Genomic DNA, 18,695 nt, shown 5'->3' with positions numbered 1-18,695 from the left:
GAAAGGCCGGGTGGAGGTAGCATTGACTGCAAGGCCTGCCTGAGCCAGGCTTGGACTGCTCGTGTGTCCTCTCCGCCCCCGCAGAAGGGCCTGCAGGTGTCGGTGGCTTCCCGCACCCTCATCCCTGGCGCTTGGCCGCGGCGGCCCCACCTCCCTCCTGCAGTCTGCCCTGCGTCCTCCTCTAACCTCGGGGCTGGACCAGAGAGCCGCGGGGCTGGGAAAGTTTGAGTCACGCCGTGGGGCGGCTGGGGGAGGGGGTGAGGGAGGCGGGGTGGGCGTTAGGAACCGCCTCGGGCTCCCACCAGGGGGACCCCGCCGAGCCCCTGTCCGGTGAACCCACTGGAGCGAGACAGCACTGCCACCTCTCACTGCGACCTGCGCGTCCCGTCCCGTCGCTGCTGCAGCCTCCTCCGGCTCAGCATGACGCCCGGCGCGCTGCTCTTGCAACTGCTGGTGGCGATCTCGATGGCAGTGGCGGAGGTCACGTCTGACGCGCCCACGACGGCACTGTCCCCCGCCACAGGAGATGCCACCCTGGCCTTCGTCTTCGATGTCACTGGCTCCATGTGGGATGATCTGATGCAGGTGATCGACGGCGCCTCGCGCATTCTGGAGCGCAGCCTGAGCAGTCGAAGCCGGGTCATCGCCAACTATGCATTGGTGCCTTTCCACGACCCAGGTAGCGCCCTGGCGGTCCTTGAGGTCGGCCCCATCCCCCACCCCTCTTGCGCCTTGGCTTCCCCGGTGCACCTGGCCCTCTGCGGTGAGCGCGATGGCAGAGCCTGAGCGCCTTCTCCTACATTCTCGCTGCCTGACCACGTCCTCTCCGGCACCCCCACCCCCCAGGTTGGCACAATCCAGGTTGAGAGTTTCTAGCAGGCAATCTCACCCTTCTGAGCCTCACCTTCTCCATCTGTGAAACGAGAAAACTTGCTGAGATGTTGGCAGCAGGCTCCAGGAGCCTGTGCAGTTTTCATTTCTGGATTTTATTTTTTTCCTTCCCTTCCTCCCTTCCTTCCTTCCTTCCTTCATCTTCTTTTCCCTCCCTCCCTCCCTTCCTTCTCTCTCTCCTCATTCCTTCTTTCCCCTCCTTATTTCTTTTCACTTTTTGACACAGGAGCTCATGTAGCCCAGGCTGGTCTCAAATTCACTATGTTAGTGTAGGATTGCCCTGAACTTCTGATCCTCCTGCCGCAGTTTCTAGACTGCTGATATCACAGATCGGCAACAACATAACCCTTTGTCTGGTGTTGGGGAGGAACCTGGGGCTCCACACACTGCCCAAGCACTGGGAAAGTCTGCTGACTGAGTTACTTTCAGTAAGACCAGGTTTTTCTTAGACTCATCTCCCAGCTTGTGCATGGGAGGCTGGGATACCCCAAAGGTCATCCTTTGGGGGAGAAATGCAGCCCTTTGTGGAACCCACCGTGCTAGCAATAACTCAGCCTGTTGCCTTTCCCCGTTGCTTGACCACCTCAGCAGAGAGAAATCCCCAGCCAAGCAGGTCTCCTTGATTCTTCAGGCCCTACTTTTCAGCCGAGGGCTGAAAATGCTCCCTGGAAGGTCTCATCATGTGTCCCTTGCACTCAGGGGAGACAATGTCCTGCACATCCCCAGCCCTGACTACTTCTCTCAACATTTTTAAAAAGTAACATTTATTTATTCATTTTAATTTTTATGTGTGTTAATATTTGGCCTGCATTTATGTCTGTGTGAGGGAGTCAGATCCACTGGAACTGGAGGTACAGGCAGTTGTGAGCTGACATGTGGGTGCTAAGAATTGAACCCAGGTCCTTTAGAAAAGAAGCTGATGTTCATAACTGCTGAGCCATCTCTCTAACCCCAACTTTCTCTCTCTCTTTTTTTAATGAAGAAATTTCAGACTTGCACTGAAGTTGAAGAGAAGCAGGGGGTTGAGCTCTGCCCTACACTCCCTTGCTCCTGAGAGTCATTGTTCTCTTTAAAGTCGGCTGCCCTGTCTGTCCACGTGTCCATTCAGGCTAGCTTTAAAGGCAGACTCCAGGCAGTGCTGACCGAGTGTTTGAGGAGGCTCACCAAGCCGATGGCGATGTACCAAGCCTCTCAGGGGCACACTTGCCAGTCACATAATCTTCAAGGGGTTTGACTCTCCCAATCTTCAGGCTCTGGTGTCTGAAGATTTCCACCTCTGCTCTATGAGTCCACGGGGCTCCCCACCTCCATAAGCTGGATGCTGTGAGAACATAAGTCAGTCTCTATCTCCCCAACTCTCTCTCCCCTACTTTCTGTATAGTCTTGGACTCCCAACGGCATTTTTATACTGGGGGCGGGTGTAGATACGATCCAGTCCTCCTACTTACCTTCTAGGTGGAGTGACTGAGACGGGCACCAGTGGAGTTTCCTGAAGCCACCTACTGGATATATGATGCCACTACTGTGTTGGCCCCTAAAACACTTGGCTCCCATTGCAGGATGGGGTAGCAGTTTTTTGAGACAGTGCCTTGAGCCCAGAATGGGGCTTCTGAAGGCCATGCTTGCTGCCTCTTCCTGGTCACTAACTTCAGATGCCCTCTGGGTACTGAGTGGTATGTGGCCTACCAACTTTTGAGGCTCAGCCCTTCCCCCCCTTTCCTTCCATTCTTTGTCCCTTCTCTCTCCTTCTTCCTTTCTTGCCATGTTTGTCCTCTGTGCTTCCTTATTTCTTTATTTCTAATTTTAAAATATTTATTTGTGTGTGCATATGTGCATACCATGGCATGCAGGTGGAGTTCAGAGGACAACTTGCAGAAGAGCCGGTGGGTTCTAGAACTGGAACGTAGGTTGACCGGCTTGGTGGCAAGTACCTTTACCCACCAAGCCATCTTGTCAGACCTCTGTACTTTATTCTAAATCCATTAAATTTTAAATGATGTTCATTTTTTTAAAAATCAGTAGCAAAATGCAGATCCAACTTCTCATTAAAATGAACTTTGCTACAGATGCATAGAAATTTTTCCAGTTGAAAATGGTCCTCCAGCTGTCAGGAAATGAAAACTTGCAATGCAACTTGCTTAAAAAAAGAACAGTAGTCATCATTAAAAGCAAACATAGATACAAAGTTCCACAGCCCTGTTTTTCTTGTTCCCCCAGCTTTGAAGGGACAGAGAATACTCTAGAGAGGACTGGGGATGCTGTAGAGAGGACCTGGATGCTCTAGAGAGGACCTGGATGTTCTAGAGAGGACTGGGGATGCTGTAGAGAGGACCTAGATGCTCTAGAGAGGACTGGGGATGCTGTAGAGAGGACCTAGATGCTCTAGAGAGGACCTGGATGTTCTAGAGAGGACTGGGGATGCTGTAGAGAGGACCTGGATGCTGTAGAGAGGACCTGGATGTTCTAGAGAGGACTGGGGATGCTGTAGAGAGGACCTAGATGCTCTAGAGAGGACTGGGGATGCTGTAGAGAGAACCTGGATGCTCTAGAGAGGACCTGGATGTTCTAGAGAGGACCTGGATGCTCTAGAGAGGACCTAGATGCTCTAGAGAGGACTGGGGATGCTGTAGAGAGGACCTAGATGCTCTAGGGAGGACCTGGATGCTCTAGAGACTTCTAGCTGATTTTGAAAGGACATATGGACTTTTTATTTGTTTAAAACCCTGGAAGCTTTGCCTTTACTGCTCCATTTCTGGAGCAGAGGGCGTGGGTCTCTGCAAACACTGGGGGAGGCAAGAGCGTAGTTGGAAAGAAAGCTGGACCCCTACTCAGATGTGCTACTGCAATTCACGTTCCTTCATTCAGCCTTGTGTTTCTCTGGAGTTCGGGTTTCCACCGTGCACTAGAATGCACAAACATTTATTCTAACACTTTTATGCTCAATTTTACAACATGGAAAGAATTTTGGGGAGGACATGACCTCAGGAGGTGAAGAAAAGAGCCTCATCTCTGCTAGAATCTGCCAAGCATGTGCCCTCATCTGGGCACTCTGGTAGCTACCTCACTTTAAAAACAATTAAATTAGAGGTATTTATTTATTTGTTACTTGTATACATGTGTGTGGATGTGCCACAGCACACATATGGAGGTCAGAGGACAACTGTCTAGAATCAGCATTCTTTTCCTCTATGTGGTCCTTAAGGTTGATACAAGCACCTTTAGCTGTTGACCCATCACCTCACTGGCCCCTCTCAGGCTCCCCCAAACCAACCTCCCCTAAAGCTAGCCCCAGGCTCCATTCAGGGAAGATTTCAGAGATCTATAAGGCCCAAAGTGGGAGGGGGCTAGGATTCATGCCAAGGAGTCAGCAATCTCCTGGGGAGAGTTTGGGGGTGCAGAACATGACATGTTTAGCTGGACATGGTGGCTGAGGCAGGAGGATTGAAAATTCAAGCCCAACTTCAAGATGCTATCTCAAAATGAAAGGTGGAGGGAGAGTCACTTAGGTATAGGGCCTGGCCATCACTCAGTGTCACAGGAGAGGACTTTGAGGGGGGGGGCGGGCACCGAAAGACCAAGAAGTAGCATTACAGGAAGGAACACTGGATGTGCTTGCTAAGGACACACTTGGAACAAATGATTTCCTGGGGTGAATGGCTGGCTGGGTGAGGGCTGGAGGACAGCGTGACATGTGGGGACAGGTGTGTGTGTGTGAGTTCTGCAGTTCTCCTGTGGAAATGGGGCGGGGTGGAGATGGATGTAGCCAATCCTGTTGCCTGCTATCTGCTGTCTGTAGCTGCCAAGGACTGGGAGGCCTTGAATTTCCTTGTATGGGCTTGGAGTGCTGTGTCCTGAGCAGGCATTGCAGCTGGGGTCTGGCTGTGACTGCTGAATCAGCAAATGGAATGCCCTTCAGTAGAGGATGAACTTGAGACTCATGGGGGGTTTCTAATCTGCCCCCCAGGTCTGTGTCCTGGGAGTGTTTTATTAAAGGGAACCACTGGAGGGAATGTGGAAGGGGTGTGCAAGGCCTCGCTGGTGCTGGTGTTTCTCGGGATGCAAGGCTTTGGAAACAAAGAAGGACTTAGGCTTTGGAAATCATTTTTAGTGTGTCTTCCATTGCAAAAAACCAGGACTAGCGAGATGGCTCAGTGGGTAAAGGTGCTTGCTGTCAAGCTTGATGAGTTAAGTTTGATCCACCGAACCTGCATGGTGGAAGGAGAGAACTGGCTCCCAAAAGCTGCCCTCTGCCCTCCATGCCTGTGTCTACCCAATAAATAAATGCATAAGGGACTGGAGCGACGGCTCCGTGGTTAAGAGCACCAGCAGCTCTTCCTGAAGAGCTAGGTTTATTCTTAGCACGCATGTGGGGGACTCACAACTGGAATCTGTGACTCCAATTCCAGAGGTTCTGACATGCTCTCCTCAAGTGTCAGACACACCCAGTCAGTGTGTGTGCACAGACTTACATGTAGTCAAACACTTGCACACATAGACTGAAATGACTAAAAAAAATTCAAAAATATAAAAAAAAGTTTTAGAAATCATAACTGGGTGCGGTCTCAAATGCCTGTAGGCCCTAGGACCTGGAAGGCAGAGGCAGAGGCAGAGGCAGAGGCAGAGGCAGAGGCAGAGGCAGAGGCAGAGGCAGAGGCAGAGGCAGAGGAGGCAGAAGCAGAGGAGGCAGAGGAGGCAGAGGCAGAGGCAGCCCTAGTTCAAGTGAACAAATATATAAGCCAATCTGAACAATTTCTAGAGTAGAACAGTGACAGATTTTCTGCCGCATCTGACTGGAAGTGTAGACAGCTTTGCGCTTCCCTCCACTAAAAGCTACAAATCCCCCACTCCCAGGGTGACACTGTCTGTGGCTTTAACTGATTTTGCGGCGATGAAATTTCTAGGCCACTTTGTACATTGGTGGTGGGTGGTGACTCTTCAAGTCTGTAGAATGTTCTGGACATTTGAGGGGCCATCCTGAGCACTGCCGCCCCCAGCCTGGGAGTTAAGGGAAGAGGCTAGGTTTTTTGTTGGTATAGCTCTTAAGGTTCAGGACAGTTTAAAGTGTTCATCAGCATCACCGCTGCCTCCCTCCCTCCTTCCCTCCCTCCCTGCATCTCTCCCTCCTTCCCTTCCTCCCTCTGTGGTTCTCTTCTGTGCATTACCATTTCGTTGTTGGTTCTTTTTGGGCATGGGAGGAGCAAATGGCTTTCCTCCTAATTCACTTGAGGACACTTTGTTGGTGGTACCAATGACTCAAGCCCTGGTGGGGCGGTGGATGGGACCCATGCCAGAAAGTCCGCTTCCACCGAGCTGCCCCTCCCCAGTGGTCAGTGTATTTCCTGGTCAGTTACCTTTTTATATTCTTTGTGATTGCTGGGGTTTGAAGGTCTTCGATATTTGTATAGAGAACTCTGCTGAGTTTTCCTTCTTCGTGTTTTTCTTTTTCCACTGACAGCTTACAAATGTGTTTTTTGTTTTTCCACCATAAACTTAGTTAGATGTAGATTCAATTGTTTTAATTTTCTTGGCATTAAATCCTTTAACCTGTAATTAAAAATAAATTGGCCTACAGTGTAAAAAATCTAATATATAGCCAAGCACGCCTTTAATCCCAGCACTCAGGAGGCAGAGGCAGGTGGAGCTCTGTGAGTTCAAGGCCAGCCTGGTTTACAGACTGAGTTCAAGGACAGCCAGGGCTGTTATATAGAGAAACCCTGTCTCAAAAAACAAACAGAAAACCTTACTATAATTTTATATTATAATTAAATACTATAACATTTACAATTATTAACAAATAAATACTTATTGAGGTTTATTTTATAAACTTATCCTTGCTCTGTGCGTGTGTACCCATGAGCATATGTACGTGTACATTTCCTCGCGTGCGTTTTCACGTATACGTGTATGTACATAGAGGACAGAGGTCAATGTCGCCTTATTTGAGAGACTGAATTGGAGATCATTAATTCTGCCTGCTGGCCTGACTGACTAGAAGCAAGCTCCTGGCATCTGCCTGCCTCTGCCTCCCCATTTACCCCTGAGTCCAGCTTTTGCATGAGTGCTGGGGATCTGAACTCAGGTCCTCATGCTTGGGAGGCAGGTACTTTACTGATCGAGCCACCTCCCGCCCATAGCCTTTCTTTTTCATCACTTGGTGCTTGCTTTGTTCCCAGATTACCTAACAGGAGGAATATGTCTGGGTTTTCCCCTTTTTCTGCTTCACTGTGATTCTTGTGCCAAGAACACACTTTTTAATTATTAGTCTTAATAACACATGAGAAGAGAGGGACCCCTGCTCCCTGTTACTATGGTGATGACTTTGTTTCTTTGTCTTCTGAGACAGTCTCACTATGTAGCTCCGGCTACCCTGAAACTCACAGTGATGGACTTGCCTCTGCCACCAGAGTGCTGGAGTTAAAGGCATGCACCATTATGCCTGTCTTTTTGCTTTGTTTTTGTTTTGCTTTTGCTTTTGGAGATGGGTCTTATGTAGCCCAAACTGGCCTGCAACTTGCTACCTAGCCCAGGCTGGCCTAGAACTTGGCCTTGAACTGTTGGCCCTCCTGCCTCCACCCCCCAAGTGCTGAGACTATAGGCATTTGCCACTGTCCTCTGCGGAGTCACACATGTGTGCTCTCATACCTGGTTTTATGTTTCCTTCTTCTTTTTATCTATTTTTATTTTGTATGCATTGGTGTCTTGCCTGCATGTTTATCTGTATGAGGGAACTGGAGTTACAGATAGTCGTGAGCTGCCATGTGGTTGCTGGGAATTGAACCTGGGTCCTTTGGAAGATCAGCCAGTGCTCTTAACTCCTGAACCATCTCTCCAGCCTCTTATGTTTTCCTATAAAACTTTTAGTCAAGTGTTTTCTTCATAACAGTTTTGGATTTGAGAATTAGTGTGATGATAGAGCAGAATATATTTTATAATATATATAATTATATCATACACATAATATTGTATATGTATATATTACATGTGCATACATAGTATATGTGTGTGCACATGTGGTATACATGCATGTGCATGTATGGTATATACTTGCGGTGTACATATGTGGTGTACAAGCATGTGTGTATGGTGTCCATGTGTGTGTATGTGTGGTATACATGTGTGGTGTACATGCACGTGTGTGGGTTATCTGTGTGTGATTGTATGGTGTGCATGTGTGGTGGTGTACATGCTATCCATGCATGTGATATGGAGGTCCAAGGTCGGGAGCTGCTTCTGTTGCTCCCTTCGCCTTACCTTTTGAGGAACTACTTCCTACTTCTTCCTGAACCTGGAGTTCACTGTTCTAGCTAGACTGGCTGGCCAGTTAGACCCTGGAATCCTCCTGTCTCAGGACTGGAGTAACAGGTGCGCACTGCCATACCTGTCTTCATGCTAAGGCAGCAGGCACTTCACCCACTGAGTCATCTCGCCAGCCGTACTTTGCTAGCTAGATATTGGTTTGGGGCAGAGAAGAGCAAAGAGATCCAATGCCGAGGCTACCATAAGGTGTGTGCACTTCCAACAAGAGGCACGCAAACCCTGCCCATGCCTGATCAGATGCTGGCCAGTGTCTTCCAGTGTGAAGGGGATCATTGCTCTCTTTCCCTGCTGTCTCTTTGGAAGGTGTAACTCGTCTTTTCTTTCTCATTTATTTATTCATTTAATATTCTTTATGATTTAATTTTATATGTGTTGATGTTTGGCCTGCATGTATGTCCTGGTATGCACGTATGTACGACCTGCATGTGTGAGCGAGTCAGATCCACTGGAACTTGAGTTGCAGACAGTTGTGAGATGATATGTGGATGCTGGGAATTGAACCGGGGTTCTCTGGAAGACCAACCAATTCTTAACCACTGAGCCATATCTCCAGCCCCTTATTTGCTTATTTATGATGATGTAATACATGTCGTTTGGCATGGAAGCCCAGGGTTTTTCTTTTTGTTGTTGTTGTTGTTTTTTTTTGAACTTTGTTCTACTCCAAGACTGCATTGTTTATTTCCTGGCTCAGACCCTTCAGGCTTCAGTGGAGGCTTATGTGCTTGGCTTCTGTGTTCCTAGCCATATTCCCTGGGCAGCACATAAGAGTTCTTTAAACATTGTTCTTATTTACTGATGCATTTATAACTTGGATACAAAGTGTCATATAGTTCAGACTGGTCTTGAACTTGCTATATAGCTGAGAGTGACCTTGGACATCTGATTCTTCTGCCTCCCCTCCCTGATTACAGGTGTGCTGGGATTACAGGTGTGCACCACATCCCCTTATGCCACTCTGGGGATAGAACCCAGGACCCAGTGCATGCTGGGCAAGAGTTCCACTAACTGAGCCACAGCCCCAAGCCCGACACCGTTAACTTTCGAACGCTCCTTGGTATTAAAAGATGCTGCCGGCAGGCACACATTCTATCGAACTCGCTGTTCCCCTGAGGATTCCTGGTTGTTCTTGTTGGGGGATGGTGTCGACAGTCATGCTCTGGTGCTAAATGTTGTGGCGGCTTAGAGGTCACTGTTTCTGAACCCCTCCATGACAGAGCAGGGAGATCTGAGCATGCACAGAGCTTGCATGTGCTTCTCTCAGCATTTCTAATTTAAAATGTTTTATTGCCTTTCCAAATGATTGGGGGGTTGTCAACAGGTGTGTGTGATGCATGCACGTGGAGGTCAGAGGACGGCTGGCAGAAGTCAGTTCTACCATGTGGGTCCCGTGGGTCCAACTCAGGTTCTAAACCTTAACAGCAAGCAGCCTCTGCCCCTGAGCCATCCTGTGGCCACTGTGTCTAGATACAGCCATATTGTGATAGTTAATTTTGACCGTCAGTTTGACTGGATGAAGAGACACCTCAGGTATTAATGAGGCACACTCTTGGTTATACTTATGAGGGGGATTCTAGGGAGGATAGAGCGGGGGGGGGGGGAAGAGCCACCCTAACTGTAGCCATCAGACCCTTTCAGCAGAGGCTGGGTCCCAACTGGCTAAAAATGGGGACGAGTAGGAAGCCAGCCGAAGTTGGTGGAACATGAGTGTTCTTTGCCTGCTACTTCCTGACCTGTAGACAGGAGGCTCCCCGCACCATAAACTTTACCATTTCTTCCCAGCGTTATCAACCACAGCCTCTCGACCATGGGTCCCAATGCATCCCTGCCCCCTTGCTTCTGCTATGAGTCTCATCGCAACAGGAAGGGTGCCCAGCACACAGCCGTGTGCCTCCAAGCAGAGCATGCCTTCACACTGATGTCTCCAGCACTAAATCACTACCACATGCATCGTGGCAGCCTCTTCCTGCGTAGAGCCAGGCTGAGCACATGTGGCTTATCTCTAACCTCCTGTTCCAACGCTGACAAACCTGGCTTCCTGCATCTGTCCACTGTCCACTTACTTCATTACTCCCTTCCAGCACGGACAGGCACGGGTTCAGAATCATTAACTCCTAACCCCGTGGGAAAGGCCTTGTTAACTGAAGCCTGGCTTGCTCTCCTTTGTCCTCTAGACCCCTTTTCTAAAGTGACTTAAATCAATTTCTTCTGTTTTTAAACTTCATTTCATATCTTTGTTTTATGGTGCTAGAGATGGAACCCAGGACCAGGCTCTTGCTTCTGATTGTTTGAGACAAGGGTTTCATGTAGCCCAGGCTCCCTGTGTCCCGGGATGGTCTTGAACTCCTGAGTCCTCTGCCTCCACCTTTCAAGTGCTGCACTGCAGGGCGCACAATCGTGTCGATTCCTTGTGCATTCTAAGCACATATTCCGTTGCTTAGCAACATCCCATCCCTTCATAGTCATAATTTTCAAACTATTCTGAAGTATTTATTCTTTCAGATGAAATATTAGGTAACAGAAAATCTCTGTTAACTTCTTTAAAAAAATTCAGCTGTGGGCTGGAGAGATGGCTCAGCAGTTAAGAACATCAGCTACTCTTACAGAGAGCCCTAGTTTGGTTCCAGCATCTACTCTGGGTAGCTGACAACTGCCTGTAAGTTCAGTTCTAGGGTACCTAATGCTCTTTTCAGGACTCTTGGCCATCTACACTCAGGTGCACACAACCATATATTTGAGCTCCCACTACACATGCGTATGCCACATGCACACACACACACACGCACACACACGCACACACACACTCTCACATGCGCACACACACACGCTCACACACACACAAATACAAGTCAAATGTGGCGATGCAGGCTGTAGAAGCAGATGGTGAATATCTGTGAGTCTGAGGTCTGCCTGGTCTACATAGTGAATTCCAGGACAGTCAAGTGTACATAGTGAGATCCTGCCACAAAATTAAATAAATTAACTAAATTAACTTAAAATTAAAATCTTCTAAAATTTGACTGTGATTTTGCTCAAAATTTCATTAAATCTTGAATCTGGCTATAATTATCATCTAAAGGAATCCACCCATCCCCAAAGTCCTGCTCGTCCTCCTGGTGACACACTTCCATTAGCCAGGCTCTGGGTTTTTCCTATCAATTCCTCCAGTTCAGTTAAGATTATCTCTACCTGCATCCTTTCCTGTGTGTTACCATTTTGGCCAGGATGTTTTTATTCATCATATTTCATTTTGGAAGGTTGTATTTCTGGAATGTTGGGGAACAATTTGTTTTCATATAATTATTGCCTTTTAAACATTTTTTTACTGAAGGCATGTATGTATATGCATGCATGTGCCTGCATGTATTCGTGCATGTTTCTGCATGTGTGTGTGCCCACAAGTGTGTGTGCATGTGTGTGCGTGCACAAGTGTGTGCATATGTGTGCACATGTGTGTGTCTCTGTGTGTGTGTGTGTTTGTGCCTGTGTGTACGCCAGAGGCTGATGTCGAGTATGTTTTTTGGTCTCCCTCCATCTTGTTTTTGGGGACAAAGTCTCTCCCCAGACCTGGAGCTCCCAATTAGGCTAGGCTGGCTGGCCAGAGAGTCCCAGTGGCCCTCCTGTCTTCACTTCCCCCGTGCCGTGGTTCTGGACACACACCAGTGCAGCTGGTGTTTATGTGTGCTCTGACATCTGAGCTCAGGTCTTCTCTTGTGCAGCCAGCCCTTCCCTACTGAGCCTGCTCCCTAGGCCTCAAGAGTTTTCTTTAAATTAAGCTTTCTTTGGTGGTGTCCCCAGCTTCCTGGGCTGATGCCAGCGTATACAGGTTCTAGCCTTTGGTGGTGTCCCCAGCTTCCTGAGTTGATGCCCAGCATGTGCAGGCTGCACAGTCTGCCTTGGAAGCCTGGCTGTGCAGAATCATGTCAAAGAATTGTGGTGACCGAAGGCATCTCGTCTTGTTTCTGGTTTTGTCATTTACAGGTCGATTCTTCTGGCAGTTGGTTGGTTGTTTCTTGGTGCTGGGGATCAAATCCGGGGCTTTGCGTGCTAAATACATACTCAAACACTGAGCTATAACCTGTGCCCTAGGATGCTGACTCTTGATGTGAAGGTCTGTTTTAGGTTTTGTTTTGTTGTGGCTGTTGTTGCTGTTTTGTTTGTTTATTTTTAAATCATTAGGTTAAGGACAGTTTTATTTCTAACACCCCAAACCAAAAAGCACAAAAACTTAACCAGAAGAAAAACCTAAATAAATAAGAAGGCAAAACAAACAGAAAGAAAAAGAATCCAATGAGTTGAGACTGCCGCTCAGTTGGGAGAGTGCTTGCCTAACTTGCACAAAGACTTGGACTTGGTCCTTAGCACCACAAAAGGCTGGGAGTGGTGATCCAGCTCTGTAATCCCAATCCTTGGGAGCTGGAGGAGGCAGGAGGATCAGAGATTCAAGGTCCTCTTCCACTATTTGGGAGTTTGAGGCCAGTCTGGGTACACGAGACCCTGTCTTAACACAAAATAAAACACCCACACAAAACAAAAATCCTCTGTGGGGTTTGGAAATGGGTACGGATTTTAGCAGGTCAGTTTCCAGCTTCTGTTGTGGCGTTGCCAGGTCTGTTTTCTGTTGACCCGTGCAGTCCCTTCCTTGTGACTGGTTCCCACATGCCTTGCTTTAGTCCCGTGGTCATGGCGACTATTGTCTTTAATGCTAAGCTGGCTTCTCGCTGAGTACATGTGCAGGAGTTGTGCATTTGGGTTAATCTCTTCAAACCATCCAGGAAGTTCTTCCTTTCTGCTCTTTGTCAAGCTTTGGCTCAGGGTCTGGCTTTTCCAGCTAACAATCTGTTTCCTTCAACACTGACAAACCGGGACTGGAGTGCAGTGGTAGAGCACAGGCCCTGGGCGCCACTGCAGCACGAAATCCAAACTCGAGGAAGCAAGATGAAGACACGTTTATAAAACAGTCTAATCATACAATGTTCAAGAATTGCAGACTTTATTTTTTAATAATTTATTTATTTTTTATTTTATGTGCATTGATGTTTTGCCTAGGTGTATGCTTGTGCGAGGGGGTCAGATCCCTTGGAAGTGGAGTTACAGACAGTTGTGAGCTGCCACATGGTTGCTAGGAATTGAACTCAGGACCTCTAGAAGAGCAGTCAGTGCTCTTAACTGCTCAGCTATCTCTCCAGTCCTGAAATGCAAACTTTAATATTCTTATGTCTTTCCAGGCTCTGTTTGTGTGTGTGTGTATGCATTTGTGCATGTTCATGAATGTACATGTGTGTATGTGTTTGTGTGCTCATATGTGTGCAGATGTATGTAACACATATATGGCCAACTTACATGCAAATACCCCCTTTTAAACATTTATTTGTGTGTGTAATTGCATGAACGTGGGAGTCAGAGGAAAAATTTTGGGAGTTCATTTCCCCCTTTACCATGTGGGTCCTGGGAACTAAATTCAGGTCATCAAACTTGATGACTTTGCCCATTGAATCATCTCAGCTGCTTTCATATACATATACAATCTTATTTTTTCAAAGTTCTCACTTTATACACACACACACACACACATTCACTTTTATGTATGTGCATATCTGTTTTATCTATATGTGCAACACATACATGCAGTGACCACAGAGGCCAGAAGAGGGTGTCAGAAGCCCCAGAACCCGAGTTCTCTGTGGTTGTGAGCCTCCACATGGGTGCTAGGACCAGAACCCAGGTCTTCTGTAAAAGCAACAAGGGTTCTTAACTACTGAGCCATCTCTCCAGTCCCTAAAATCCTAACTTTTAAACTTATAGTCAGTGAGTGTTTTACCCTGCCCAGTGCACGCTCTAGTATGTCCACCATTCCGTGTCGGGACATTTACTTTTTCTACATTGGTTTTCATAGCTATAGAAGACACCTCAGGAGATATTATCTTAACTTACCAAATTATCTTAATTTTTTGCACATCCCCTACTATACAAAGCTGGCTTCTTTCTGTCCCTCTGCTGTAGACCCACACGTACTGGGATGTGTCTGCAGGATGCATTCCTGGAAGTAAAACTGCTCTGTGGAGGTGGCCCCTGCCTTTTGCATTTTGATCAGTACGGAAAATCTTCCCCTAATTCTGCTCTGCCCAGGACACACCCGGACACTGTGTTTGTCACATCCTGGCCAGCTATAAGGACTTTGGGCTAAGTTGGTAGATGACATGCGGTGTTGTGCTAATTTGCATATGTCTGATTGTTGGCTAATTTAGAGCCTTCCAGAGTCTCCCCTGCCTGGGGTCTCTGGGGATGCTGCCATCCTGGGTGAAGAGGTTTGGGATAGCTGCACTGAACTCATGTTGCAGTCTTCAGAGCTACTCATGGTTGGGGCAGACTTTTTTTTTTTTAGCATGCATGGGAGCTATGGGGTATATTTGTGTAAGTGGGGGATCTTTACCACCTCCTTTCACCTTAATTTTGTGAGGGCTTCAGGCCCTCAGTCTGCCATCTTCCCTCCTTTAACACAAAGGTTTTACACCTTAACCCAGGAGTCCCCCCGCCCCTGCCTTGGGGTTTCCTTCCCTTAGGCTGGAGGTCTTTTCCATGCTTAGCACAGGGGCCATTCCCCTAGCTTTGGGTTCTCACCCCTATAGCAGCAGGAGGGTCTTCATTCCTTTATCCCAAGGTTCCCCCTACCTTAGCCAGAGGGTTCTCACTCCCTCAGGTCTAGTTCCAGCTCCCTCTCCGGAAGACTAGAGATCCAGGCACCTGTGAGGCATCAGCTACGTCAGGCCGGTTCAGACCGGTTCCTGTCTTCCTGATGCAGAGTCACTTACTGGAAAAGCGAATCCTGAATGTATCCTGAGGACTAGGCTGGTTCATGTCACGTCCGCGGCCAGGAGTGGGCCAGACAGTTCCTTGTCAAGGGGTTTTCCAGGCCTGAGTCTTTTCAGGGGCGAGAAGTTGGGAGGGGGTAGAGGGAGAAGGGGTGGGGGCTGGGTACCTGGGAGGTATGCGCCAGTGGAAAGGGGGCTCTGGAGGCTCCCAGAGGCCCTGGGGTGTGGGATCAGGCCAGCCACCTGGGGTCAACCTTACTCTATAGGTAAGGCTAGAAGAATCACCTCTGGCCAGGGAGATGCCAGCTTGCCATGGTCTTCAGTGCAGTCAGAAAAGCCCAGAGTGACAAACTCCTGGTGTGAGTCATGGTGGCAGTCAGTCCTGCAAAGACATTGCTGAGTTGAGGTGCCATTGGGTGGAGAAGGATCAGGCAGGACTGGGAAGAGCATCCTGGGTAGAGGGAAGAGCAGAAGTAGAAGCTCTTAGGCCAGCAGGACTGTGGTCCAGCATACATCGAATGAACAGCAGCAGACTGAGCCAAGACCCTCTCTCTGAGTATTCTAAAAAAAGAAGCCCTGGCAGAGGCCTCTGAGGAGCTTCTGACCTCCTGGGGGGTGGGGGTGGGGCTCTGGGACCATTTTTTTGCTCTTTGGGTAGCGCCATCAGTTTGGTGGGTCTTGTCTCATCGTGTCTGTCATTGCGGGTAGCTGCAAACAAGGTGTCATCTTGGCTCAGGCTCAGGAAACGGAATCCCAGCAACCTGCATGCCACATTCTCCAGCTCCTGCCTCCTAAAGATGGGACAACTGAGTCCTGGAGAGGGTGGGCACGATGGTGGCAGGGTAGGGAGTTCTGTTGAGGTTCCTGTAGGCTGGGGGAGGCGTGTGTGTGTGTGTGTGTGTGTGTGTGTGTGTGTGTGTGTGTTGAGAACTCGCTACAGACTCAAATGCTGCTTGACTATGGGGGAGGAAAGATCTGGAAAGAGTCCTTGACAAGTAGATGAGAGATTGTTACAGATGAACTGTAAGGGCCCAGCCACAGCCTGACTATTCCCACTGGGACTTATCAGGCCAGATAAGAGGCCGCTAAAGCACCTGGACTATCCCAGCCCTGCATGCTTGTACATATACCCCGGAGAGTTCTGAGTTTGCTGCAGAGGGTGAGCCTGGGCCAGGCTTCTGGGACTCGTAGGCAGGAGAGTGGTTGAGGGAGTCACGGTCCCAGGCTTAATCATTCCCACGGCCAGCGTGCCCAGCTTTAAGGAGCTGCACGCTACCTCTGCCCAGCTGTTTGGCAAATGTCCTTCGTCAGTCACGAACCTCCCTCGCCTCCAGGAGCAATGAGGCCCAGCAAGTGAACACAGAGCATCTGTAGCCTCTAGCTTGCTTGACAGCCTGGAGCTGGGGTCAGAATGACCCAGATTCCAGCCCCGTCTCTACTGATGCCTGCTCATAACTCCTTGCTCAGGTCACTCCCTGGACTCCAGTAGGTTTTATTGTGCTCGGGATGTGGGTCAGTGTGTAGGGTGCTTACCCAGCATTCACAAGGTCCTGGGTTCCACCCAGCCCTGAAAGAGCTGAGTGAGATGGTGTGCACCTGGATCCCTGCAGCTCAGGAGGTGGAAGCAGCAGGGTCAGGAGTCCAAGGTCCTTAGTGGCTATATAAAGAGTTCAAGGGTAGCCTGGGCTACATGAGACTTTGTCTCAAAAAAAAAAAAATCCCACCTCTAACAACAATCGATTCATGCCTGTCAACACGACTGCCATGGCCTGTCCCACCCCAAAGCTGATTTATGGAAACTTTAATTTTCCATGTGGTAATGTGGAGCCCAAGGGAGGGTTTAGGCCATGAGGCTGCACCCTCAGGAATGGGCTGGTAGTGTTGTTTTCTGGGCTGAGTTCTCCTGCGATGAACCCACCCTCATGCTCCCCAGCGCGCTCACTCCCACCTCTGCCGTCTGCGACTCCCGGAGCCCCCAGCAGGTCTGCTACCCTTCAGAGCGGTGAGCAGGAAGAACCTTTCTTCTTTTAAATCAAGTCGTGTCAGGGATTCTGTGACGGCATCAGGAAAATGAGCTAACACAAAGCAGCAGTAGCAGCCTCACCCGAGGCCCACTGTGTCAGGAAGGGACACCACTGAGATTCTTTTTTGTCTAGAGCCAGCTGTTCAAGACAGGGTCAGGGAGAAAGAGGGACTCAGTAATCCACCCCCCCCACACACACACACAGGTAACTTTCAGAGTGACAACCTGACACCCTGCTCTGGTCCTGTCCTCAGTGTCCTCCTGGAAACCGTGTGGGAGTGGCCAGCCTGCCCAGTGCAGACGCAGGCACCCTTCCCTGGTGATGGGTGCCATGTTTCTCTGCCCCTCCCACCAGCAGCTCCTGGGTGAGCTCTGAGATCTCAGCCTCTTCCTAGTCATATCCAGATGTTTGCTCTCTGGGGCAGGAGGAGGCCAGACAAGAGGCAGCTGCTTTGGGGAGACTTGGTCTCCCAAGGGAGACTGACTTTCTTAGGGTTTCTGTTTCTGTGAAGAGACATCATGACCATGACAACTCTTGTAAAGGAAAACATTTAATTGGGGGGTGTGGCTTACAGTTCGGAGATTCAGTCCATTATCATTGTGGTGGGACATGGTGGCATGCAGGCAGACATGGTTCTGGAGAAGTAGCTGAGAACTCTATATCTTTCAGGCAACAGGAAGTGGACCGTCTTCAGTGGACGGTATATTGAGCATATATGAGACCTCAGAGTCCGCCTCCATATTGGCACTTCCTACAATAAGAACACACCTATTCCACAAGGCCACCCCTTCTAGCAGTGCCATTCCATTTGGGGGCCATTTTTTTTCAAATCACCACAGAACCTTCTCTCACAGGATGGACTTTCCCAGAACCTGGGTGGTAGGAAGCTGAGCTGATGTTGGATCCAGGATGCTCACCCTCCCACTCAGGGCTGCCCAGGTTATCATAGTCTTGTCCCAGTACAGTGCTTACAAACAACGGGGACCAGAGCAACACAGTAGTTAAGCGCACGGGATGCTCTTGCTGAGGAACCAAGCTTGGTTCCCAGCACCACATGGTGGCTCCCAGCTGTCTGTACAGCTCTAGGGGATCTGAGACCCTCTTCTGGCTTCTGCAGACACCTGCACATGTAGTACACACACACACACACACACACAGAGGCGTACGTACACATAAATAATAGTGTCTTTAAGTGGACTGAGAAGATGGCCCAGATGAAAGTGTGTGCTATGTGGTGTGAGGGCTGGAGCTTGGGTTCCCAGCACCCAGGTAAATGCCAGGCGAGTGGCAGCTCCCCCTGCAATCCCAAGACTCAGGAAACAGAGGTTCCCCGAAGCCAGCTGGCTAGGCGAGCTGAGTAGGGGAGTTCTGAGTTCTACAGAGAACCTACCTCAAGATATAATGCAGAGAGCAATTGAGGAAGCCACCTGATGCCAGCTTCTGGCCTCCACATACATGTATACATATGAATAATCACACACATGTGAGCGTGCTTACATATGCATGCATACCATACACACAAGCAAAGACAAAAAGAGAACATTATTTTTAAAAAAAACAGTGACGTAAAATATTCAAAGAAAAAGAAAATCAAAAGAAGAGGCTTGAGTGGTGACTGACATTCAATCTTGCCATGTAGACCAAAGGAAAAAAC

The 18,695-nt window shown here is 48.8% G+C and overlaps 1 protein-coding gene across 2 annotated transcripts in view; it reads left to right on the top strand.

Moving 5' to 3' along the window:
- The first annotated feature begins 298 nt into the window (after positions 1-298).
- Positions 299-18,695, top strand: part of Hmcn2 (hemicentin 2) — a 156,143-nt gene continuing 137,746 nt past the window's right edge. The window contains exon 1 of one of the 2 annotated variants that reach the window (XM_087899778.1): positions 299-679. In XM_087899778.1, coding sequence (XP_087755904.1) covers positions 421-679 — 259 coding nt within the window. In that variant the 5' untranslated portion in view covers positions 299-420. The remainder of the gene's footprint in view (positions 680-18,695) is intronic. The other variant, XM_087899779.1, reaches the window with a different exon arrangement.

Source organism: Myodes glareolus, chromosome 21, assembly GCF_982192425.1.
Source record: "Myodes glareolus chromosome 21, mMyoGla1.1, whole genome shotgun sequence".
NCBI classification, from domain to species: domain Eukaryota; kingdom Metazoa; phylum Chordata; class Mammalia; order Rodentia; family Cricetidae; genus Myodes; species Myodes glareolus.
This window is presented reverse-complemented; position numbering and strand designations above follow the sequence as displayed.